Genomic DNA, 25,546 nt, shown 5'->3' with positions numbered 1-25,546 from the left:
TCGCACTTCTGGTGAAGAATACAAAACGAGACTTCTGCCCAACTCAAACTAGTCCAGATCGGTTGATAACACCTGAAAATCTTCGACCTTCTAACGTGCCTCAAAAATAGATTCTCGTTTTGTGGAGGGGAAAAACTAATAACAACTTAACGCGCCACCGAACATCCAATCAACCCGCAGCCATCGGAGTTGTTCGTTGGTTTGCTTTGGCCAACCTGCACCGATTACTGTTTATACATCGCCAGAACAACATGGTTCGGACTGCCAAGTAGTGCGGTGGCGGCGGTGCCTTTTCGTGTCGTCAGGTCCATAAAATCTACAACCGGAATAGTTCTCATTCTTTGAGAAGTGCTACTGCTACTGCTGCCGCCGCCGCGGTTGACAACCGGTTCTTGGTGTGGTTTTATTCCAAGAATACACGTTAGATGAACAATACCGATGGTGGCGATTATTCACATTTTTATTGCCCTCATCACACCACACTGCTAGTTTGTCGACTAGCAGTCAGGTCCGGTCCATTATGGGAAGGAAATTAGCTCGGTTTGCTCGAGAGGGGCGTGTGATAGTCATCGTTCGATTCGAGGGCACTTTTTGTCGCTAGACTGGTGGACGCCGCCGTCAAGAAGAGCGACGAATACATTAACCTCTCCTTCTCTCTCTCTTCTTGGTCAAACAATTGAGGTTAACTCGCGATGGAGTGCGATAAGTCTTGGTTCTTTTATTTTCTGTCACCACCCGGGCTGGTCAACTTTCTGGGAAAAAAAAGGTTCTCGAGCAAATTAAAGCGACATTAGAATTGGAAATCCTCGGCTCGGCATTGCAGGACAGGTCACCATACTGCTGCGTGACACTGTCATTAGCGAATGGCAACCACGCCAAATGGTCTAGGAGGATGTGGAGCTGCAAACGGAAGTGGGTCACTTAACTTGGAAGTTGGCTTGAAGCCAAAAAAAAACCTGTCCTAGGGTTGCCGTGGAAAATTTGCCAAAGGCAAACCTCTTTTTACACCTAAGCTTTCATCCACCCCGGGATTCTAACTGACGACCCCAAAAAATGTTAAAACATGAAACATTCATCAAGCACACAGTTTTTCGCTATATACTTGCTGATACCGCTTGAGACCGTTGAATCCACAGCATCTCCTTCAAGCATCACGTGATTATTATTTTTTTGGGTTAGTAGGATAGGTATTGGCTTTTCGATGCCTCCCGAGCAACGATGCTACGGGAAGGTCTTTTTGGTTAACACACAAAGTTACTCACATACAATTATTTCACTCCACTATTAATTAATCCAAAATGTCAGTGCGTTTTTCGATCTTTATATAGAAATGGCTTTTTCACCATAAAAAATAAAACCTTATTCAAAAAACAAACTTAATCCACCTATGTGGTTGATGCCTTCCTCACTTTTTACCAAAAATGGATATATGAGTGGTTTCATCATTTTTAGATCCAGAAAAAAAACACAATGTATAACTTATGTGGTCATAACTCGAGACAGGGTTGCCAGATCTTCAATGTTTTGGACTCATTGGAAAGGCCTTTCAATTACCTAACAAACGATGGGTCAGATGATGGATCCGAGCATAGTTTACATACATTTAAGTGAGATCCGGCTTCAAAAAAGTACATAAATATCACTTAAGTGGTCATAACTCGAGACAGGGTTGCCAGATCTTCAATGTTTTGGACTCATTGGAAAGGCCTTTCAATTACCTAACCAACGATGGGTCGAATGGTGGATCCGGACATAGTTTACATATATTTAAGTGAGATCCGGCTTCAAAAAAGTACATAAATATCACTTAAGTGGTCATAACTCGAGACAGAGTTGCCAGATCTTCAATGTTTTGGACTCATTGGAAAAGCCTTTCAATTACCTAACAAACGATGGGTCAGATGATGGATCCGAACATAGTTTACATACATTTAAGTGAGATCCGGCTTCAAAAAAGTACATAAATATCACTTAAGTGGTCATAACTCGAGACAGGGTTGCCAGATCTTCAATGTTTTGGACTCATTGGAAAGGCCTTTCAATTACCTTACCAACGATGGGTCGGATGATGGATCCGGACATAGTTTACATACATTTAAGTGAGATCCGGCTTCAAAAAAGTACATAAATATCACTTAAGTGGTCATAACTCAACAGGGTTCGCAGATCTTCAATGTTTTGGACTCATTGGAAAGGCCTTTCAATTACCTAACCAACGATGGGTCCAATGGTGGATCCGGACATAGTTTACATACATTTAATTGAGATCCGGCTTCAAAAAAGTACATAAATATCACTTAAGTGGTCATAACTCGAGACAGGGTTCCCAGATCTTCAATGTTTTGGACTCATTGGAAAAGCCTTTCAATTACCTAACAAACGATGGGTCAGATGATGGATCCGAACATAGTTTACATACATTTAAGTGAGATCCGGCTTCAAAAAAGTACATAAATATCACTTAAGTGGTCATAACTCGAGACAGGGTTGCCAGATCTTCAATGTTTTGGACTCATTGGAAAGGCCTTTCAATTACCTTACCAACGATGGGTCGGATGATGGATCCGGACATAGTTTACATACATTTAAGTGAGATCCGGCTTCAAAAAAGTACATAAATATCACTTAAGTGGTCATAACTCGAGACAGGGTTCCCAGATCTTCAATGTTGTGGACTCATTGGAAAGGCCTTTCAATTACCTAACAAACGATGGGTCAGATGATGGATCCGGACATATTTAACATACATAAGTGAGATCCGGCTTCAAAAAAGTACATAAATATCACTTAAGTGGTCATAACTCGAGACAGGGTTGCCAGATCTTCAATGTTTTGTACTCATTAGAAAGGTCTTTCAATTACCTAACCAACAATGGGTCGGATGATGGATCCGGACATAATTTACATACATTTAAGTGAGATCCGGCTTCAAAAAAGAACATAAATATCACTTAAGTGGTCATAACTCGAGACAGGGTTGCCAGATCTTCAATGTTTTGGACTCATTGGAAAGGCCTTTCAATTACCTAACCAACGATGTGTCGGATGATATATCCGGACATTGTTTACATACATTTAAATGAGATCCGGCTACAAAAAAGTACATAAATATCGCTTGAGTGGTTATAACTCGAGACAGGGTTGCCAGATCTTCAATGTTGTGGACTCGTTGGAAAGGTCTCTCGATTACCTAACCAACGATGGGTCGGATGAAGGATCCGGACATTGTTTACATACATTTAAATGAGATCCGGCTACAAAAAAGTACATAAATATCGCTTAAGTGGTTATAACTCGAGACAGGGTTGCCAGATCTTCAATGTTGTGGATTCGTTGGAAAGGTCTCTCGATTACCTAACCAACGATGGGTCGGATGAAAGATCCGGACATTGTTTACATACATTTAAATGAGATCCGGCTACAAAAAAGTACATAAATATCACTTAAGTGGTCATAACTCGAGACAGGGTTCCCAGATCTTCAATGTTTTGGACTCATTGGAAAAGCCTTTGAATTACGTAACAAACGATGGGTCAGATGATGGATCCGAACATAGTTTACATACATTTAAGTGAGATCCGGCTTCAAAAAAGTACATAAATATCACTTAAGTGGTCATAACTCGAGACAGGGTTGCCAGATCTTCAATGTTTCAATGTTTGTTTATGTTAACCAACGATGGGTCGGATGAAGGATCCGGACATTGTTTACATACATTTAAATGAGATCCGGCTACAAAAAAGTACATAAATATCACTTAAGTGGTCATAACTCGAGACAGGGTTCCCAGATCTTCAATGTTGTGGACTCGTTGGAAAGGTCTCTTGATTACCTAACCAACGATGGGTCGGATGATGGATCCGGACATTGTTTACATACATTTGAGTGAGATCCGGCTACAAAAAAAGTACATAAATATCACTTAAGTGGTCAAAACTCGAGACAGGGTTGCCAGATCTTCAATGTTTCAATGTTTGTTTATGTTAACCAACGATGGGTCGGATGAAGGATCCGGACATTGTTTACATACATTTAAATGAGATCCGGCTACAAAAAAGTACATAAATATCACTTAAGTGGTTATAACTCGAGACAGGGTTGCCAGATCTTTAATGTTGTGGACTCGTTGGAAAGGTCTCTCGATTACCTAACCAACGATGGGTCGGATGAAGGATCCGGACATTGTTTACATACATTTAAATGAGATCCGGCTACAAAAAAGTACATAAATATCGCTTAAGTGGTTATAACTCGAGACAGGGTTGCCAGATCTTCAATGTTGTGGACTCGTTGGAAAGGTCTTTCAATTACCTAACTAACGATGTGTAACATGATGATGTTTGGTTCAGTTTACTGCCATTTATTCAACATCCAAAAAAATGCGAAAACACATTTTTATACATAACTTTTGAACTACTTATCGAAACTTCAAACAATTCAATAGCACCGTATGGGACCCTAAACCAAGTCGAATGCGACTGGTTTGGTCAAAATCGGTTCAGCCAGTGCTGAGAAAACTGAGTGACATTATTAGTCACATACACACACACATACACACACACATACACACACACATACACACAGACATTTGTTCAGTTTTCGATTCTGAGTCGAAATGTATACATGAAGGTGGGTTTTCGAGCTTTTAATAAAAAGTTCAATTTTAGAGCAGGATTATAGCCTTACCTCAGTGAGGAAGGCAAAAATATACACAATTTACCCGACGCCGTGCCTTCCGATCAACGATGATATAGGAAGGGCTTTGAAAATCACAAAACAATTAATTAAGACCACAAAAAAAGCACAAAAAAACACCAATTACTCAACGAAAATAACGCTCAAGACACAAATAATTCAGTAAGTCATGCTATTATTCGATTACCACAATCACTCACCGCTAACGAACAGCGACACAAAAGCACACAAAAAAATTAACCTGCATAATCACGACTTCGCGTCCCCACTTCCAGCGCACCCATTTTTTCCAAAAATCCCTATTTTTTCAAAAAGTCATAACACGGTTGCAGATTGTTTCTCTATGGCTCAGAAGTTGCGGGTTTTGTCCCCTAAAACATGTCAAAAAATCTTGAAGATAAAAAAATACGTATTTTGGGAAATTGAGTTTTTGTGAAATCTGCAATTTTTTTCCGTGTACCTATTATTTTCAAAATAGTCCTCAACAATACCTACAACCTTTCCGAAGACACCAAATTGATCAGAAAATTCACTCAAATGTTTCAATATTTATGTACCATTTTTGTATGGACAGCTGCCAAAATTGTATGGAGACTTGTATGGGTGAACCAATGACACAAAATAGCTTCTTTGGTCATAGGGTTTTTCTTTAGTTTGAGGTTTGAAATTCAGTGAAACCTCTTTTTACGCGGTGGCTTTACGCTTTTTATTTCGTCGATTTCTCTGGAACGACGCATCATTTTTGCAATCTTTTATAAGCAGTTTGTAGGTTTTGTCTAGATCTACACGCAACCGAGATCGGCCGAAAATTGCGAGGGATCCCTCCCGAATCGAAGGAAAAAACCTCCCGGTCTCGGACAGGCGAGTTTTACCGCACGATGCTTGTGAGGGAAATCCACAAAAAAAAGCTTCACGCCGGCAACTGAACTTACACCCACACATGCATAACTTCTCACATGTATTGGTGACATATCGTATATGTGAGTATATTGGTGAATCAGGTTTGTCTCTGTGTTAGTGAGATGAGCTGGAAAAAAATTCTCGCCAAATTAATAAAAAAAAGTGAAATTATCAAATTTCACGAAATAAACGTAATTTATTCACATTTTTGTAATATACAATACATCCACTTCAACGCTTATCACTTTAGTTACGATTCACTTGTCACAGAATAGTTTTTTGATGATCGGGAACATTCGAAGCAGCCACCTCCAACCGCATCAAATCCAGCCTGGTTCTGGGTTTCAGACAGATCGACGCTTTGGCCATCCTGCGTCATACGCCTCGACGTGGCCACCGGAACATAGCCCCTTCAGCCGCGGCCGATCTCTGAATAGATTCTTGTTTTGCCGGAGCTGAAATAAAACAAAGGAAAAGGAAGTTTCAGTCCACATAATTAAAACATCACAACAAAAACTACGCTTAAATCTTTCTGCAAGCAAATACTTACATGATTTGAAGGTTTGGTTTTGGTCCCCAATATGTCCTCTCTTGATGTCCTCTGGTCGGTTTTATTTCGGGATTTTCAATCCGACTGCACCGGCCAGCCGGCGGCGGCCGTACAAAAATGACACTTTCTCGCGTGGTAGTTATCGGCAAACTGTCACTTTCTTTGTTCGTCGCATGGCAAGGCTAGGTCGGCTAGGTAGGAAGAAAGCCATGGTCGCAAGGTTCGTAAATCATACCGGGTATGTCGGATAACATGTCAACAAAAATTAAATCAAAATAATTTTTAAAAAACTGTTAGATTCAAGATTCGAATGCATTCTTTGAAGCACATTTACTGGAGAATAATTTCATTATTTTTTTTACAAATTTACTCAAAAAAGAAATCGTACTTTTCTGATCCGTTTGAATAATAACTATTTCTCGGGAAAAAACACCATACCTTAGTTATCCATTCTATTCGTCAAGCTATAATTACTGTTCTCTCAGAACAAGAAAAGCATTAAAAATGCTTCAAAATTGATATTTTAATTTATGCAAAATATAATCTAGCAGATATGGTGATATATAATAAATCAAAACAATGTAAAAGGATAAAAAATAATAGTTACGAAATCCATTTAGCACGTGTGTTTTGAAAACGTCAACTTGAGTAAGATGGATAGACTCTTTGTACACACTTTGTTTTATTTATTTTATATATTTACTTGGCAAAATCTAAAAATTTCAAAAAAAGGTAAATTTTAAAATTTAAAAAATAAAAATATGACAAATTTCTAAATATTTAAAAAAAAATATGACAAATATGAAAATTTGTCTAAATTTCTGAATATTTAAGAATTGCCATTGTCAAACTGTTAACATTTCCGAGAGTATGTCAAAATATTTAAATGTGATGTCAAAATGTCAAAATGTCAAAATGTCAAAATGTCAAAATGTCAAAATGTCAAAATGTCAAAATGTCAAAATGTCAAAATGTCAAAATGTCAAAATGTCAAAATGTCAAAATGTCAAAATGTCAAAATGTCAAAATGTCAAAATGTCAAAATGTCAAAATGTCAAAATGTCAAAATGTCAAAATGTCAAAATGTCAAAATGTCAAAATGTCAAAATGTCAAAATGTCGAAATGTCAAAATGTCAAAATGTCAAAATGACAAAATGTCAAAATGTCAAAATGTCAAAATGTCAAAATGTCAAAATGTCAAAATGTCAAAATGTCAAAGTGTCAAAGTGTCAAAATGTCAAAATGTCAAAATGTCAAAATGTCAAAATGTCAAAATGTCAAAGTGTCAAAGTGTAAAATGTCAAAATGTCAAAATGTCACAATTTCAAAATGTTTAATTGTCAAACTGTCAAATTGTCAAATTGTTAAATTAAACAATTAAACAATTAAACAATTGAGCAATTAAACAATTAAACAATTAAACAATTAAACAATTAAACAATTAAACAATTAAACAATTAAACAATTAAACAATTAAACAATTAAACAATTAAACAATTAAACAATTAAACAATTAAACAATTAAACAATTAAACAATTAAACAATTAAACAATTAAACAATTAAACAATTAAACAATTAAACAATTAAACAATTAAACAATTAAACAATTAAACAATTAAACAATTAAACAATTAAACAATTAAACAATTGAGCAATTAAACAATTAAACAATTAAACAATTAAACAATTAAACAATTAAACAATTAAACAATTAAACAATTAAACAATTAAACAATTAAACAATTAAACAATTAAACAATTAAACAATTAAACAATTAAACAATTAAACAATTAAACAATTAAACAATTAAACAATTAAACAATTAAACAATTAAACAATTAAACAATTCTAATCTAATCTAATCTAATCAGACCCTAGCGCAGCCAATCTTTCGAAGGGATCCTGGAGAGTGCCTTAGGTTAGATGACGCCTAGCACTCTTCTTGTCATTTATTAACATTTGTAGTGCGCCATTGCATCGAAATGCATTGAAACATCACAAGCGTTAAAGCGGCCAGGCCTACTGCGTAAAGCCGTATCGCAGAGATGACTCGTAATTGGGTTGAGTTTGAGCACTGAGTGTTCGAACAACAACACAATTCTGAATCGACAGGAGGAAGAAGCGTGGGGACACACCACCATACGCTCCGAGATTTTGGTTGTATTCGTTGGGAGCACCATGCTAAGAAGGTTTGGTACTCCGGGACCCTCTGGGATGGGACATTGTATTTCCACGAATGCCCTGGACACTATTTGCCGTGGTTATAGCGCCACAACTCGCTCTCAATTAAACAATTAAACAATTAAACAATTAAACAATTAAACAATTAAACAATTAAACAATTAAACAATTAAACAATTAAACAATTAAACAATTAAACAATTAAACAATTAAACAATTAAACAATTAAACAATTAAACAATTAAACAATTAAACAATTAAACAATTAAACAATTAAACAATTAAACAATTAAACAATTAAACAATTAAACAATTAAACAATTAAACAATTAAACAATTAAACAATTAAACAATTAAACAATTAAACAATTCTAATCTAATCTAATCTAATCAGACCCTAGCGCAGCCAATCTTTCGAAGGGATCCTGGAGAGTGCCTTAGGTTAGATGACGCCTAGCACTCTTCTTGTCATTTATTAACATTTGTAGTGCGCCATTGCATCGAAATGCATTGAAACATCACAAGCGTTAAAGCGGCCAGGCCTACTGCGTAAAGCCGTATCGCAGAGATGACTCGTAATTGGGTTGAGTTTGAGCACTGAGTGTTCGAACAACAACACAATTCTGAATCGACAGGGAGGAAGAAGCGTGGGGACACACCACCATACGCTCCGAGATTTTGGTTGTATTCGTTGGGAGCACCATGCTAAGAAGGTTTGGTACTCCGGGACCCTCTGGGATGGGACATTGTATTTCCACGAATGCCCTGGACACTATTTGCCGTGGTTATAGCGCCACAACTCGCTCTCAATTAAACAATTAAACAATTAAACAATTAAACAATTAAACAATTAAACAATTAAACAATTAAACAATTAAACAATTAAACAATTAAACAATTAAACAATTAAACAATTAAACAATTAAACAATTAAACAATTAAACAATTAAACAATTAAACAATTAAACAATTAAACAATTAAACAATTAAACAATTAAACAATTAAACAATTAAACAATTAAACAATTAAACAATTAAACAATTAAACAATTAAACAATTAAACAATTAAACAATTAAACAATTAAACAATTAAACAATTAAACAATTAAACAATTAAACAATTAAACAATTGAACAATTAAACAATTAAACAATTAAACAATTAAACAATTCAACAATTAAACAATTAAACAATTAAACAATTAAACAATTAAAGAATTAAACAATTAAACAATTAAACAATTGAACAATTAAACAATTAAACAAATAAACAATTAAACAATTAAACAATTAAACAATTAAACAATTAAACAATTAAACAATTGAACAATTGAACAATTGAACAATTGAACAATTGAACAATTGAACAATTGAACAATTGAACAATTAAACAATTAAACAATGAAATAATTAAACAATTAAACAATTAAACAATTAAACAATTAAACAATTAAACAATTAAGCAATTAAACAATTAAACAATTGAACAATTGAACAATTAAACATTTAAATATTTTTACAATTAAACAATTGAACAATTGAACAATTGAACAATTGAACAATTGAACAATTGAACAATTAAACAATTAAACAATTACACAAATTTTACACAATTACACAATTAAACATGTCGAATTTCCTCCTCCCTGATAGATGAATTTGTGCCGATTGACTGAAACAAGCAGGCACGCATACATCAACTCATCACCGACTTGTTAGATGCAATTGAGCGTGAGTGTATGGTGTTTGCGAAATAAAATTGAAAGCTTTTCTTGTAATGGTATGCGTGAACTACAAAGTTTGTTTCGAGCGTGAGGGTTTTCCGTACGATTTGAGCGTTGTCCCGTTCAATTCGATTTGGGAGGGCCAGCCTCACGGATTTCTCGTTTGCGTGTACAAAACGCTTTTTGAACCATACAAAAATATTGTATGGTTCAAGAGAAAACGACGAAATAAAAAACGTTACGCCACCGCGTAAAAAGAGGTTTTACTGTACAAAAAATAAAAATGATCGAAATCGGCCGATTTTGTATAGCCAATCAGCCAATCAGAATTAGTTGGTTTGAATTATTCCAACAAAACTATGTTAATTTCTAATGAATCTAATGTAAACATACTTCATTTATCACGATTCATTTTGGTACATGATAAATAATGTAAATTTACAGGAATATTTTTTTCTGTGTATCGTAAAATATCAGTTTAAATTTACAAATCAACCGTAAAGTTTGAAAATTTTCTGAAACTTATTTTTGACGATATCAAATTTGAGGGTTAAGAAAATTATTAAAAATGTTTATTTTACAGAACGGCTCAATCTTCTTTTTTTAACTGTTGATCCGACTTTTAGTTGCTGAAATAACTATTCGAGGAATTAAAAAAAATAGAGAAAAGGCATTGGCTCTAATTTTTTAATCGTCGATACCTAGGAAACTATTTATCAGATTTTCATTGTCATAAATTGAAAGTTTTACATTTCCTCTAGAAAACATATTTTCAGAATGGATGACTTGCTTAAGTTCCATGACACTCGACATGTTACGAAAAAAAAACAAACAAACAAACAAATTTTGTGTCGATTTAACAAAACTTTCTCTTTCACACTCGCGCACAGCGTCGTTAAAAAGTAGTAAGTTTGCGCACGCTGGCTTTTGAGGCGCCAAGGCTATGATAGCTTCTTGTCCGGTTCGGTTCATATCACCGGTTTGGCCAGCTCGTCAGCTGATTCGCATAATAGCCTCCCCGACGCATGGGTGGCTGGTGAAAATGGAGGGTCGTCACCACACCTAGAGGCGAGTACAACTCGTTTTTTTTTGCCACCGAGCTTGAACTCTGGCTGATATCTGCTTAATTAGTGGTTATACGGGTGTGCTTCGGGATGTGTGGTGCAGTCCTACGGCTGTGCCCTTATAAGGTGGAAATGAGCAATGATGATAGGACGCATGATGGGTGCCAAGCACTTGCAATGAGTTAAACTTCCAACATGATCGTATTTTTGTTTTTCTTCATCATGTCATCCACACGCCGAACCAGGTCACGCACATGAAGCCAGCATTTTGGGGTTGTTTTGCTAGGTCGACAAGGTTTCTTGCCCAGCTTGGGCCAACTTGCCTGACCGACTGAACTTTGTGTCGGGTTGTGTCCGAAAAACAACGTCCTACCAGTTTTGTCAATTAGTGTTATTGATTTTCTGTTGTAGTTTTTTTTTCCTGTTACTCCGTCTTTTCACAACACCTATACAACGCCACCTTGGAATTTTGGAGGAGTATATTCTTGTCCCAGGAGTTGGATGACGACCCCCGAACGGCTGGTTAAGACAAGGGTTTTTGCTGGTTTACCATGCTGTTTTTGCCTGCTTCTGTCGGTTTCCCCAAATCCAATTAGACGCGAGGCTAAAAGCGCGCTCGAAAACCCATAACTCTGCGAGTTTTGGGGCGTAACATTTGGAAAAGGTGTTTCGAATTGTTAAAAATAAACTTATTTGATCAAACTGTTAGTAACAACTTTTTGAGTCTCTAGGTGAATTTTGTGCATTTGTTTGAAGTAATGCGACTGAGTTTACCTGTTTTCAAAACCAACCTAGGCCCTCCTCAAATCGCCCGCCCCGGTCGCGGGTCGTCAGTTTGTCTAATCTTTCGCGACCGATCGCTGCCGGCCAAACAGCCGCCGGTGGTGGTCACTTGCCAGGGGCGGCGACGACGGCATGTTTTCGTCGAATTTGATGGATCAGCTGTGGCAGTGAAGAAACGTCGTGGTCACCACCAAACTGGCGGGGTAGCCCGGGCAAAAGTACACGCTTAAAAACGCTATAATCGACCGTAATGGGTTGGCAATTTATTTTAGTAGGGCTATTTTTTCCACAGATTAATGGCTCACCCACGAGCAAACCCCGGTGATGGTGAAGTAGAGATTTGGGGAGTCGCTAGGGGGGAAAATGGGAGTGGGGACGTAATGGGCCACATCGGATCGAGACGAGCTGCGAGAGAAGAAGGCAAAAATTAAGACTTCTAGGGTTCGAAAATGAGTGAAAATTGTACGCAAAAGTGTGCGTTTAACAGGGTGTTGATAAAGGTAGAAGTTAAGACTCGAACTGTAGTGATCTTGAAAGTCTTTTGGAGACTTTCGCATTGCGTGTGACATTGCCCCTAATCATTGAAGAAGTTTCAATATTCGGATACACATTGGATGATACGTTCCAAAATATGTGAATGTTTCTCGGTTGTTGACCTTCAGCTAAACATAGTTCTATCCAACCGTTTATAACTGACCTCCACGAAAGTATCATTGTCACGCAAGTTCCCAATACTTACACACGCGTCGCGTTAAAAGAAAGATTTGCTAGAATTTCAAACAGATTTTTTTCCGCTGGCCGGTAGCGAAATTATGAGAAAGTATAGTTTGCATCAAACTTGTAATAAAACCTACACAGAAAAAAAATACATGATAATTCATGTACCAAAAGGTATCAGCAATTCTCTACCAAAACCGGAAATGGATTTTATTTGTATTTTTTGATTTGGCTCAAACTTTGTGGGGGCCTTCCCTATGACCAAATAAGTTATTTTGTATCATTGGTTCACCCATACAAGTCTCCATACAATTTTCGCTGCTCTCCATACAAAAATGGTATGTAAACATTCAAACAGCTGTAACTTTTCAGTGAATTTTCTGATCACTGATGATCAAAGTTGTAGGTATTGTTGAGGACTATTGAGAAAAAATAAGGTACACGGAAAAAAAATGCAGATTTTTTATCAACTTATTTTACCAAAACTCTATTTCCAAAAATACGTATTTTTTTATTTTCGAGATTTTTTGATATGTTTTAGGGGACAAAATCCGCAACTTTTGAGCCATAGAGCAACATGGTCAAAAAATCTGCCGCCGAGTTATGAATTTTTGAAAAAAATAATGATTTTTGGAATAAATCGGAATTTCATGCTAAAACAAATTTGACGTTATTTTTTAATGCCAAATTGAATTTGCAATCGAAAACTACTTTACAGATTTTTTGATAAAGAGCTCCGTTTTCAAGATATAGCCACCGAAAGTTTGATTTTAGCGAAATATTAGCAGTTTTTGCATGAGTGACCATTTCTAGAATTTTTTTTTTGAATAGTTCAGAAAATTTGCTATAACATTGTCTAAAGACATTGCAGATTGGACCTCGGGTTGCTGAGATACAGCCGCATTAAGAAAAAGAAACACGAAAATTGAAGTTTTCTAAGTCTCACCAAAACAACCCACCATTTTTTAATGTCGATATCTCAGCAACTAATGGTCCGATTTTCAATATTTAAACATAAAACATTCCTGAAATTATCCGATCTTTTCGAAAAAAAATATTTTGAAATTTTTTTTAATCAAGACTAACATTTTAAATGGGCGTAATATTCAATATTACGCCCTTTTAAAATGTTAGTCTTGATTTGAAAATTTTGAAAATATTGTTTTCGAAAAGATCGAAAAATTTCACAAATGTTTTATATATTAACATTGAAAATCGGACCATTAGTTGCTGAGATATCGACATTAGAAAATGGTGGGTTGTTTTGGTGAGACTTAGAAAACTTCAATTTTCGTGTTTCTTTTTCTTAAAGCGGCTGTATCTCAGCAACCCGAGGTCCAATCTTCAATGTCTCTTTGACAATTTTATAGCAAATTTTTTGAACTTAAAAAAAAATATTTCTGGGAATGGTCACTCATGGTCACTTTTTTTAAAAATCGAAAAACTGCAAATATTTCGCTAAAATCAAACTTTCGGTGGCTATATCTTGAAAACGAAGCTCTTTATCAAAAAATCTGTAAAGTAGTTTGTTTCAAATTTGATTTAGAATGAAATTCCGATTTTTTCCAAAAATCATTATTTTTTCAAAAAATCAAGCAATTTTTTCCGTGTACCTATTTTTTTTCTCAAAAGTCCTCAACAATACCTACAACTTTGCCGAAGACACCAAATCGATCAAAAAATTCACTCAAAAGTAACAGCTGTTTGAATGTTTATTTTTGTATGGAGAGCAGCCAAAATTGTATGGAAACTTGTAATGGGTGAACCAATAATGCAAAATAGCTTATTTGGTCATAGAGAAGGCCCTCACAAAGTTTGAGCCATTTCGTAGAGAGTTGCTCATCATGATAAATAATGTAAATTTTAAAGCAGGTTGCAAAGAAATTTACATCAAATCAAATGTAAATTTACATGTGATATTCCATTGGATTAGACTGTTCCATGAAGCAATTTTTTTTTGTTCTTTAAATCTTAGTCCGACTCACGAGTATTCGATTCAAAAGTCTCCCATGAACACATCGCTGGGAAATACACAACAACATGCGTCAGATTCCCACACGTAAACTTTCCAGAGGCCGCCGTGCGTGCCCTAATAAACTTAAACTGCCGGGGCCATGTAAAGTATCCACCAAACCGGGGCAGGGTCATTCAAAGTTGGGAACGAGCTTCACGCAACCGATTGGTATCGATGGACAGGTTCCTGGAAACCGGCCAAAGTTCGCCGGTGGGCAAAATCGAAATACATTGATTTGCTTTTGCAGAGGGGCCGCGAGTTTCGTGATGATGATTAAATTTTCGTATCCCAAAGGGATACTTTGATCAGCAACCTAAATTGAAAACATGCGAAGATGTCGGGGCCTGACGAGAGGCGGGCTTTGCTTTGACGTCAACGTCATCTGATTGACAACGAGTTCAAAGAAATTGAAACAAAGTCGTGTCCCCCCTCACTGTCAACAACTGTATCGAAACTGATTAATGTGACATAATCGCAGTGGGTAAATCTGCACCTCCTCGCCCTTACATGGAACTGTCGGTTGCACCAATAGAGAGAGAAAAGTCCTATAATTACACCCGTGTTGGAGTCGCGGCGGTGCAACATAATCAATGTTTGCCAATTTGTGCCGCGCTTGACGCTCCAAATCGAGTCCCAACCCCTTCTATTGCGTGCCCAGATTACTAATTTCCTTGCTTCCAATCATGACACGAGGGTTGCCTGTACGCGGACTGGGCGCAAAAAATAATCAACCATCCAGAGATTGAGTAACGACGATTGCAATCACGCGCGGTATATGTCAGCGCGAGACTGCCAGCAAAAATGAGCTTGAAAATTGAAATAAACAGCATTCATCCATCGAAATGGACTCTTGATAGCAGTAGTCAGAGCTGCCAGTTTTGTTGTTTTGTCACAACGTCATAACGTTTCATGTCATGACAAAACCTCTGACTGGCAACCCTGGTCGAAATCAACCCACCGAGCTAATCGAGCTCTATCTAATCAAATTCGTGATCACTGCAAGATTCAATCACGTAGACGTACAGTATCAATGACCATCGATTAGGCAACGATCCAAGTCATGATCGCGCGTTGATGGGTGTGACACAATCTCTGGTGCAACAACGGGTCGATGATCTCCGAAAGTCAAGGTCGGTGCGTCATTTGATACCACGCTCTTGCATCTTGGAGCTCTGGATCGTTTTACCCCGCCGAATGTTGGCTTCCGTTTGAGCGTGCATCGAATTTCAGTTGAACCTTGGGGGCAAGCTTGAGACACGCGAAAAGATCGTTAAAGAATTGTTGCATTCTTGAAGACATTTCGAATGTTGAGGTTCAAACGTCTTTGGCAAAATATTGCCAAATCATTCGTTAAACGACTATTTTCGGGTGATTGCCGCTGGAGCAAATAAAAAAAAAACAATTGATACTAATTATCCGGCTTAATTATTGTTTGTTCGCCGGCTTGCCGCACCAAATTGGTGGACGACGGTGTTCCAAGGTGATTTTGACGTGCCAAAACAAAAAAAGAGAGAAAATATAATTGTTCAAGGCACGCGACCGAAAACCGGTCACAATTAAAACTGAACATGTTTCGTTATTTGTTTGTTGTAGGCAAGAGTCCCGATTGGCGGTTCAATGATCAGTAATCATTTACTCGTCACCGATCCAATCGTTGGAAACGTCAGCGAGCAACCAATCGTGAGCTACCACGATTCGAAAGAAGCAAGCGATTGGGTCGATTTGCTTCATACAGTGATTGGTGAGTTTTTTCGTTTACATAGAAAAAAAAATGATGGTAATATTCATCAGGAAATGGTGACAGATTTTGTGTCAAAAAATGATTGATTTTACCCCAGAAAATGATTAATTTTCATCAGTTTTTGATGAATATTCATCAGGTTCACATTTTTATGTAATATTACTCAAAAAAGAGGTAATATTTAACCTACCAAATTTTCAACATTACAAAATTTAATTTGTTTTTTTTTTCGTGTACTTCGCTCGTCGGCGACACAGAAATGCTCAAAAAGCGCGGCACTTATTTGACCTCCACTACTACAGTCAGGCGTCAATTTTAATTTTGCATGGTGGTTGTCAATAGCAAATGTGTCTTCGATGTTACGCAAACGAATACTTTGCAAAATATTCTCGATTTCACTGAGATCTTTTCAAACACGCACGAAGCAAAATGATCATCGTTCGGTCAAAACGTTCATCGTTTGTGCAAAACAAGAGAGAATTGAGACACAAATGTCCATTTCCGGTCTCTTTTCGCTCAATTCTCTTCCGTTAGCGTCGAATTCATTCATTTTCTTGACATTCGCGTCCCATTTTCGCTCCCTTATTCCTCTTTGTGACTTTTTACATGCATTGGAGTTTATCGCTCATGAAAGTGAGTTCATTAGTAAGCGCTCGTTTGAAAACATGCTGGCCGATTGGAGAGAGATTGAGAGTTGAAGAGAGGGTTGAAGAGAGAGTTGAAGAGAGAGTTGAAGAGAGAGTTGAAGAGAGAGTTGAAGAGAGAGTTGAAGAGAAAGTTGAAGAGAGAGTTGAAGAGAGAGTTGAAGAGAAAGTTGAAGAGAGAGTTGAAGAGAGAGTTGAAGAGAGAGTTGAAGAGAGAGTTGAAGAGAGAGTTGAAGAGAGAGTTGAAGAGAGTTGAAGAGAGAGTTGAAGAGAGAGTTGAAGAGAGAGTTGAAGAGAGAGTTGAAGAGAGAGTTGAAGAGAGAGTTGAAGAGAGAGTTGAAGAGAGAGTTGAAGAGAGAGTTGAAGAGAGAGTTGAAGAGAGAGTTGAAGAGAGAGTTGAAGAGAGAGTTGAAGAGAGAGTTGAAGAGAGAGTTGAAGAGAGAGTTGAAGAGAGTTGAAGAGAGAGTTGAAGAGAGAGTTGAAGAGAGTTGAAGAGAGAGTTGAAGAGAGAGTTGAAGAGAGTTGAAGAGAGAGAGAGTTGAAGAGAGAGTTGAAGAGAGTTGAAGAGAGAGTTGAAGAGAGTTGAAGAGAGAGTTGAAGAGAGAGTTGAAGAGAGAGTTGAAGAGAGAGTTGAGAGAGAGTTGAAGAGAGAGTTGAAGAGAGAGAGAAGAGAGAGTTGAAGAGAGAGTTGAAAGAGAGTTGAGAGAGAGAGTTAAAGAGAGAGTTGAAGAGAGAGTTGAAGAGAGAGTTGAAGAGAGAGTTGAAGAGAGAGTTGAAGAGAGAGTTGAAGAGAGTTGAAGAGAGAGTTGAAGAGAGAGTTGAAGAGAGTTGAAGAGAGAGTTGAAGAGAGTTGAAGAGTTGAAGAGAGAGTTGAAGAGAGTTGAAGAGAGAGTTGAAGAGAGAGTTGAAGAGAGAGTTGAAGAGAGAGTTGAGAGAGAGAGTTGAAGAGAGAGTTGAAGAGAGAGTTGAGAGAGAGAGTTGAAGAGAGTTGAGAGAGAGAGAGAGAGAGAGAGAGAGAGAGAGAGAGAGAGAGAGAGAGAGAGAGAGAGAGAGAGAGAGAGAGAGAGAGTCCAAGACAGTTTTGCCAGATTTTTTAATTTCATGACTTAATGTAAAGATTCTACAAAATCATTCCAACGATACCCAAAATTATGATTCCGAATACATTTTAAACCAAATTTACAGTGACAAGTGATATAAATTGCACTAAGAAGCCATAAGCCAGAGAGTTCCCATATACTAAGAATGAGGGGTATCTGAATAATCTGATCAGTTTGCTAGGTTCTGAGTGTGATATCTACAAGTAATGCGTCTGGTCTTGATTTATCAAGTAAGCGGAGTGCAATTTACTTTCACAAAAGCGTTGATTTATGCTCCATTCAACTTCGACTGGTCATATATTACCTTATTGTACCTCACTCTCTCATTCTCGGTACAAAGCGTGCCCAACGGTGTCCAAAACTTTGGGTGGCCCACCCAACTGTGCCATAAATCCCGCACAGACATTAGCCATTTATTTTGGAGCAAAGTGCAGGAGATAGCTGCACAGACTGCAGCTGCACCGACTTCGGCGTGATTGTTTAATTTGCACGTTTATAAACTAAATAAAAAAAACCCCTTTTGCGAGCAGCAATTTATGTGTTTGAACTAACTTCGGCTTAGACTGGGTCTGTAGATTCGCGAGCACGTTGCCAATAAATAATAACTCGAGTTAAACCCTTCCGTAACCGGCAAGTTCCTGGTTCCACAGTCATAGTGGAAAGAAAAACAAAGAAGTAAACCTCCTCCAAAGAGGAGTAGCAACGGGTCACACCCAAATCTAAGCTCGGTTGATTGATACAAATCGAAAGGAAGCTGCGAACTTTCTCTTTACCCCGCAACACACTTCTTTCTGCAACTTGTTGAAGTTTGCACAAATTTAAGCTCGCGCGCAATTTCACGCCTGCGTGTCGACTTTTTTTTTTTTTGCTTCGGCGTTTCCTTGCACCGAAAAATAGGTTCTTTTTTCAAGCGAATTGGCTTCTCGTTCCTCCAAAACAGGAATCTAGGTCGAGCCGACCAAGTCGGGAACTGAGGATGGTCTTCTCTGCTGTTCTGTGAATTGTAGGAAGTTTGTATGCGATGATGCCGCCAAGATTCGTTGCCGGTGGAAGCGTGACGCAATTCAAAGTTTGTGGAATAAAGAATGAAAACTTTTCACTTTTGTTATTTTAGATTGTTTTATTGAGTTCCAAATCAACGATCAACGTTTCTGCTAACAATAATAACCCTCTTATTTTTCAAGTTAAATCATAACATAAGTGGCTATATCTCGAAATAGGGTTGCCCGATCTTTAAAGTTTTTGACTTTTTGGAAAGGTCTTCCAAAAACCTATTGAACAATTAGTCACATTGAAGGTTCTGATATTACTTTCATTCAAATTATTGAGCCTTTTCTCGGCACTTGCTGAACCAATTTTGACTGTTTTGGTTACATTCGTTCCGCCTTGGAGTTCCATAAATCCCTATTGTAAATTATGAAATTTAACTTCAAAGTTATGCTAATTAAACAATTTTCAATTAAGTCCGGAAAATTATAAAAAGGTTTTTGCAAGAAAACCCATCAAGTTATACATTTTTAGAAAAGATCTAAAGATTGAAAATCTGACAACCCTATCAAAAGTTTTAAGCTCAAGTTAGCAATTCTTTACAAAATCGAACGATTTCGACTATTTTTTTATTTGATTCTTAATTTGTGGGGGAAGCCATTTTGTGTCATTGGTTCACCCATACAAGTCTATCCAATTGTGACAGCTGTTCATACAAAAATGGTACGTAAATTTTTGAAATTATGTTACTTTTGTAGGAATAGGCTGATTGATTCGGTGTCTTCGGCAAAGTTGTAGGTATTGATGAGGGCTATTCAGAAAAAATGGGCACATGAAAATTTTGCTGATTTTTCAGTTAGGCCGTTGTAAATATTTTTTGAAGTTTATGTCCCTTGATTCTGATCAAAGTCGAGGGAGGGGGCAAAAAAATAAAAAAAGCTAAAAATTTAAATTACAGGCCACGGTGTCAACATTTGAATGAAAAAAGTGTTTTAAAATGCATCATACACCTGCCCAGTTGTTTTGCCATCATTGATTTCCAAAATACTGACGAAAATTTTATTTTTGCGAGAAAAAAAATTGCTGTGCTGTACAATGTAATTTCATAAAAGTTCACAACATTTTTAAACGAGTCCAAACATGTTAATATGATGCAGAAAAAGGCATTTAAGATTGTTCTCAGTTGATTAGACTTCTATTTCAATTGAAATTTTGATATTTTTTTGAAAAAATATTTTTTTGCCCTCTGATTTTTCGGACCAATTTTGAGAGGGGGCATAAACATTGAAAAATATTTGCAACGGCCTTAGTTTTTTTTAATAAAAAATCAATTTCGTATGTTTTATTTAAAAAAAAACTGCAATTGTTGAGTGAAAAATAAAAATATTTTTATTTTTTTTTTTTACTTCAGCTTTTATTGTAAAATCAAATTTGCAATCGAAAAGTAATTAACAGATTTTTTGATAAAAAGCCACTTAAAGTTTAATCTAAACTGAAAATTTCCCGTTTTTCGTTTTTTTAAGGCAGGCCGATGCAAATATTAAAAAAAAGTGTTTGTCCCTCGGCCCTGGCCGAGGTCAAGGGGGGGGGGGGCAAAAAAATAAAAAAATATAAAAATTTAAATAACAAGTCGTAGTCTTCGCATTTAAATGAAAAAAGTGTTTTAAAATGCATTTTACACTAGTTCAGTTGTTTTGCAATCATTAGTTTTCAAAAAATCTAAATCTGACAAAACCAAAAATTGTATCGAAAAAAAAAGATTTTGCATCGAAAATTTTCAAAAAATCTTAAGATTTTTTAATAAACCCAAACATGCTAAAAATGATTTTAAACGCAGAAGAATGTATTTTAATTTGATTTCAGCTGGTTGCACTTGAATTTTCATTGAAATTTTGAAGTTTTTGTAAAAATATTTTTTTTTGCCCCCTGATTTTTCGGGCCAATTTTGAAGGGGGGGGGGGGTGACAAAAACTTTAAAAAATATTTGTACCAGCCTAAATAGTGAAAAAGAAAAGGAAAAAAGAAAATTTAAGTTTTTTAAGTCTCATCCAAATATCTCATTAGTTGGTCCAAGTTTCAAGGTTGGAAAACGAAACATTTGTGGAATTTTATGATCTTTTCAAAAAAAATATTTTGAAATCAAGACTGACATTTCCAATGGGCGTAATATTGAATGTTTGGCCCTTTTGAAATGTTAGTTTTGATTTAACCCTCTACTGGCCAATTTTTTTTAGATTTTTTTTTATTTTTCCCGTGTTTAGGAGGTCATTTTGAGCAACTTTTGTTCTACGAAAAACTTTACTTCTTTTGTTTAATGTTTTTCTTGTTTCATTTATGATATTTTAATTTGCATTCATCTTTTTTAGCTCATGTTTGTTTTTGTTAGTATTTGACCTATTATACACCTCCTATCATTACATTTTGCTTCTATTTTTTCATGTTTTTACAGTCACTTTTTAAATTTTTTGCTTGTTTTTCACATTTTCTTCTATAAAATGGCACCGTTATCATTTAAATTGTAAAAAATGCGTAGAGGCATAATCTGGTACATTACAAAAATTACTGCATACTTCTTTTTAATTGAAATATAGGAAATGTTATGCAAAAACACAGCCAAAGTTGACCCCTTAAAAAAATACATTTGTAAAAACCAGAGGCGACTCGTCCACCTGTTCAACCTGTTCATTGAACAGCTAGCCGATTTCATGCGGATTTTTTTTTTATTTAAGTACCGCGGTGCTTTTTCAACCAGCAACATACAATTACAATTTTTGTTTGAATATTCGTTAACAAAATCGACGTCCTATGTTCAGCAGCGCTGCATTCACCAAAAAAGCATTGGCCCGCCACCCTTTACTCTTTACCTCTCTTTACAACCCACCAATACTAAAGCGAGCCAGCATAGCGGGCCACGCGCAAATGCTCGTCGCGTTCAACACCGACCCCCTGAACGTCGGGGAAAAAATCTCCATACAGAAAAAAATCAACACATGTAAAAAGCTTCCTATTCATACGCAGCGGCATTATCGATGTGTTGGTAAATCTGGTTCAATCTGAGAGCGTGAACTGACAGCATTTTTGGGAGAGAGCGAAATGCCACCCCAGGCCTGACTTAGCTCGCTCAGCTCTGCAGGGAGCTGCTTGCAAAAGGTAAACAAGCCAGCGCGTTGACAGCACGTTGAGAGCATGAATAAATGAGAGAGCGCGCGAGCACCACAGATATTGCTCTATATTTGGCGCACTTTTAGGCAACAGGCTGTTTTGCGCAGACTGGTGATGGCTTGTTTTAAAACTGGAATGTTCAACTGCGCGCGTTGAACCTCTTCGATCTTCTTGGTAACTAGTGGATTCTTGCTCTACTGGAAAGTGATGTAATGTTAAGTTTAGATAGTGTGATTGATAGATTGAATTGAAACAATTGAAACAAAAAAGTACTGTGTTTTTTCCAGACTCGGGACACATGAGAAGAATTATGATCGTAGATTCAACCATGATCGTTATTTTATTTTCAGAATGATTGTATTTAAAGCGGATGCAGTCCCAAAAAGTGCAAGATTTGATGCCATTAAATGCTCCAAAAACGACTGTGTTTATTCAGACTGTTGGTCCGGTTCACTCTAGTTGAATATATTATTATCATATATTGTAGCATGAATTTGTTCTGAAAACTTTTTTTTCACTTATGCTAAAAACAAATATTTTCATTATCTCGGATTCATGTCAATATAGTTTTGTTTTTGAAGCTCTTCTTTTTATTCAGAAATTAAATTCCAAAACCATGAGGACATAACAGTGAGTAAATTCAATTCTCTAAAAAATTGACAAAGGATCAAAAGCGATACGACCTGGTTCTAAAAAGTATAAAGTAAAATGTCAATTGAATTTTTAAATAGTAACCAAGTTAGCTCAATATTAGTTGGGCCTTAAAAAGCCCAACAAACAGTTTTCCTTTGTGAAGGATGTTGTGGATGAAGTACAATGTTCAATAACTTCCCTTGAATTTCGATAAGGATGGCAGAGCGATTGCTCTATTTTTCCACATTCGCCACGCTAATGATTAAGTCTTAAAAATACATTTTAACGAGATAAAAAAGTCTTAATCATAAGTGTAATTAATTATTTGCATAAACAGAAAATTATAATAGTATAAAATAATAAAACATAAAAATAAAAGCCATTGGAAACAAAAAAGCTTCAAAAACATTTTTTAACATTAAGATTCAAAAATTAACTACGATCTATTATTATAATCAATATTTTTTTAAAAACAACATTGTAACCGGGTCGACTTCAAGCACGAAGTCAAATCATCCAACAGAGTTGAACCAGCATCCGGCTGAAAAACTCTATAATAAAGAATTAAAAAAATAACATTGAACAGGTACTACATTCGGGCACGAGTCGCCTCTGGTAAAAACATTGGCAAGTTCACATAAAACAAGTTAAACTTCCAAATCTTACATTTTCTAAAATTTTGAGAGTTCTTCTTTCCATGCTTTTTAAAGATAAAAAATTGGTTGAAAATTGATTTTTGGCGAAAGGCGGGGTTGGGTTGTTGGGGGTTAATTATAATTAAAAAAAAAAAATAACGACACTGATGACAAGAATTGAAAAACGTAGTTTTTTCTCACATTTCTATTATATTTTGGAATGAAATGAACAAAAACAACATGGTTCATAATTTTTATAATAAAATCTTTTTATTGTTTTTTTTATTTGAAAATTGGGTTGTTTTTAATTCTGAATATTCGGAGACTTCCAATAATTTAATATTTCTTTCTTCACAAATATTTTGAGCTCTGCATACACATAATGAATCGCGAGTTCCACAAGACCTGATACTAGCACTCGCAACACTTTCTCTCCCATCACCAGGACTCGGCATGATACCCGAGGAACGATGGGACGAAACCAGCACAACCAATGGCAAGTGATCGTTTGTAGTTAGATACCTGTCATCATTTGTGTATTGTTCTCCCTTTCACTCAACTGTATCGCTCACTGATCATTACAGCTGTATTCGCTAAAGGCACCAACTTATTTTTAATTTGGGGTTTTCTATGCCTTTGAATTGTGTTTTTAATTATTTTTTTATGATAATCAGAATATTTAAATATTTTAAACAAAGATTGAGTTATTTCCTCGCAGCTACCGCTCACTTCCCGGATTAAACATTGTTTCACGCTCTTGTCAATCTTCTCGATTGCAACTTTTTTTGTGTTATCTCTCTGACGGCATCACCCCCGCCTAATGATAGTGTGCACTCGGCACCCCAAGAAACGAACGGGTCCCAACTGGTGCGCGCCGAAAAAAGTGCACTTCTTTTGGAATAAGCCAAACAGGCAGCCAGTTGTAGTGGTCTGTAATTTGAGAACCGTACACGGGAGGCTGCAAAAACAATTAACTTTTGTTAACAGTACATTGTGAATCGGATTGATGGAAAGAGGGATCACCGCGCGAACTGTTTTCAATTAATCTTCTACACACTAACACAAGTGTACGTTTGGCTTCTTCGCGCGAATGTTTGTTTTTTTCGCTCACTCACCGGTTTCGCGATCGCTCGGAAGAAACAGAAGAAGCCGAACCTAGACGAGCAGATAATGGGAATAATCGCAACCCGAGTGTGTGTGTGTGTGTTCAGAAGCTGCGAAAATCCGAACGTGCTGCGAGCGCAATCGATAATCACCCGAAATTGGGAACAGCTTTTTGTGTGTTTGCTTCTTACTCGTTTTGTTCTTCGCAGGTCTGTCTGCTTCTTTGTTCGCATCGATTCGCTGATCATGATCTGCTTCCCCAACGCTGGGTGTTCTCGCACCTCTTCGGCCTGCCTGCCAACAGCTGATGTCCGAGGGTGGTAATGGCCCCTCTCGGGTTTGAGATTCCGACCGTTTTAATGAAAACAAAGCCAAACAACTACTCCAACGAATCTTACACCTTGGAGGCGCTGCTTCTTGTTCTTTCTCCTCCTTACAACCTTTCTCAAGTTCAACTTTGAATAGTTCAGGTTCGCTTTTCCGCCGCAAGGCGGGGTGTGTGCGTGCGTGTGTACGTGTGCCGGCACACTCACAGTCTTGCGGGATTTTTTGAGGTTTCGAAATTTTCCACCCCTAACCGGCACATCGCGAGCTTCGTGGTTGAAGGCTCGTGCGCGCGGTCTTTGTGTGGAGGAACCTGTCCTTTTTTAATTTTGCGCTCGCGCTAGTAGTGGTAGTCGGGGGGTAGAGTGTTTGTGTGATTGAACTCTCGCGCGCTAGGACTGAGTGGTGTCGAAGGTAATCCATCAACACGAAAAGAACGCTCGGGGACTCGTCGCGATTACGTGCTAAGGTCGTGAATGAAAGTTACATGTTTCTCGTGTGACATTGTGTATATGAAGTAACTGAACGGAGGTAACGCTCGCGTAACCCTTGGATGAAAGAAACCTGTCGAAAAGTATCGATAG

The 25,546-nt window shown here is 36.9% G+C and overlaps 2 protein-coding genes and 1 long non-coding RNA gene across 15 annotated transcripts in view; 2 read left to right on the top strand and 1 right to left on the bottom strand.

The window, feature by feature from the left end:
• The window catches only part of LOC6054024 (ensconsin), a 160,453-nt gene that overhangs the window by 27,051 nt on the left and 107,856 nt on the right, over positions 1-25,546 (top strand). The gene's annotated exons all lie outside the window — the stretch shown is intronic.
• On the bottom strand, positions 5,751-6,306 carry LOC119768739. The gene is made up of 2 exons (XR_005278199.1): positions 6,146-6,306; positions 5,751-6,050 (listed from the first exon to the last, which is right to left on the bottom strand). It is a non-coding gene; the product is annotated as an uncharacterized LOC119768739 (long non-coding RNA).
• LOC119768978 (protein stu1-like) lies at positions 17,001-17,815 on the top strand. The gene is made up of 3 exons (XM_038260842.1): positions 17,001-17,006; positions 17,348-17,412; positions 17,713-17,815. Exons 1-3 carry the CDS (start codon positions 17,001-17,003, stop codon positions 17,813-17,815), a joined length of 174 nt encoding a protein of 57 aa, XP_038116770.1.

The sequence above is a fragment of the Culex quinquefasciatus genome, chromosome 3 (genome assembly GCF_015732765.1).
Source record: "Culex quinquefasciatus strain JHB chromosome 3, VPISU_Cqui_1.0_pri_paternal, whole genome shotgun sequence".
Classification (NCBI taxonomy): domain Eukaryota; kingdom Metazoa; phylum Arthropoda; class Insecta; order Diptera; family Culicidae; genus Culex; species Culex quinquefasciatus.
This window is presented reverse-complemented; position numbering and strand designations above follow the sequence as displayed.

What these genes read in the sequence shown, in the direction of transcription:
- LOC119768978 (XM_038260842.1), top strand. An exon ending in AAGAGAGAGTTGAAGAGAGA is followed by an intron (nt 17,413 to 17,712) that starts GTTGAAGAGAGA and finishes GAGAGTTGAAAG; the next exon opens with AGAGTTGAGAGAGAGAGTTA.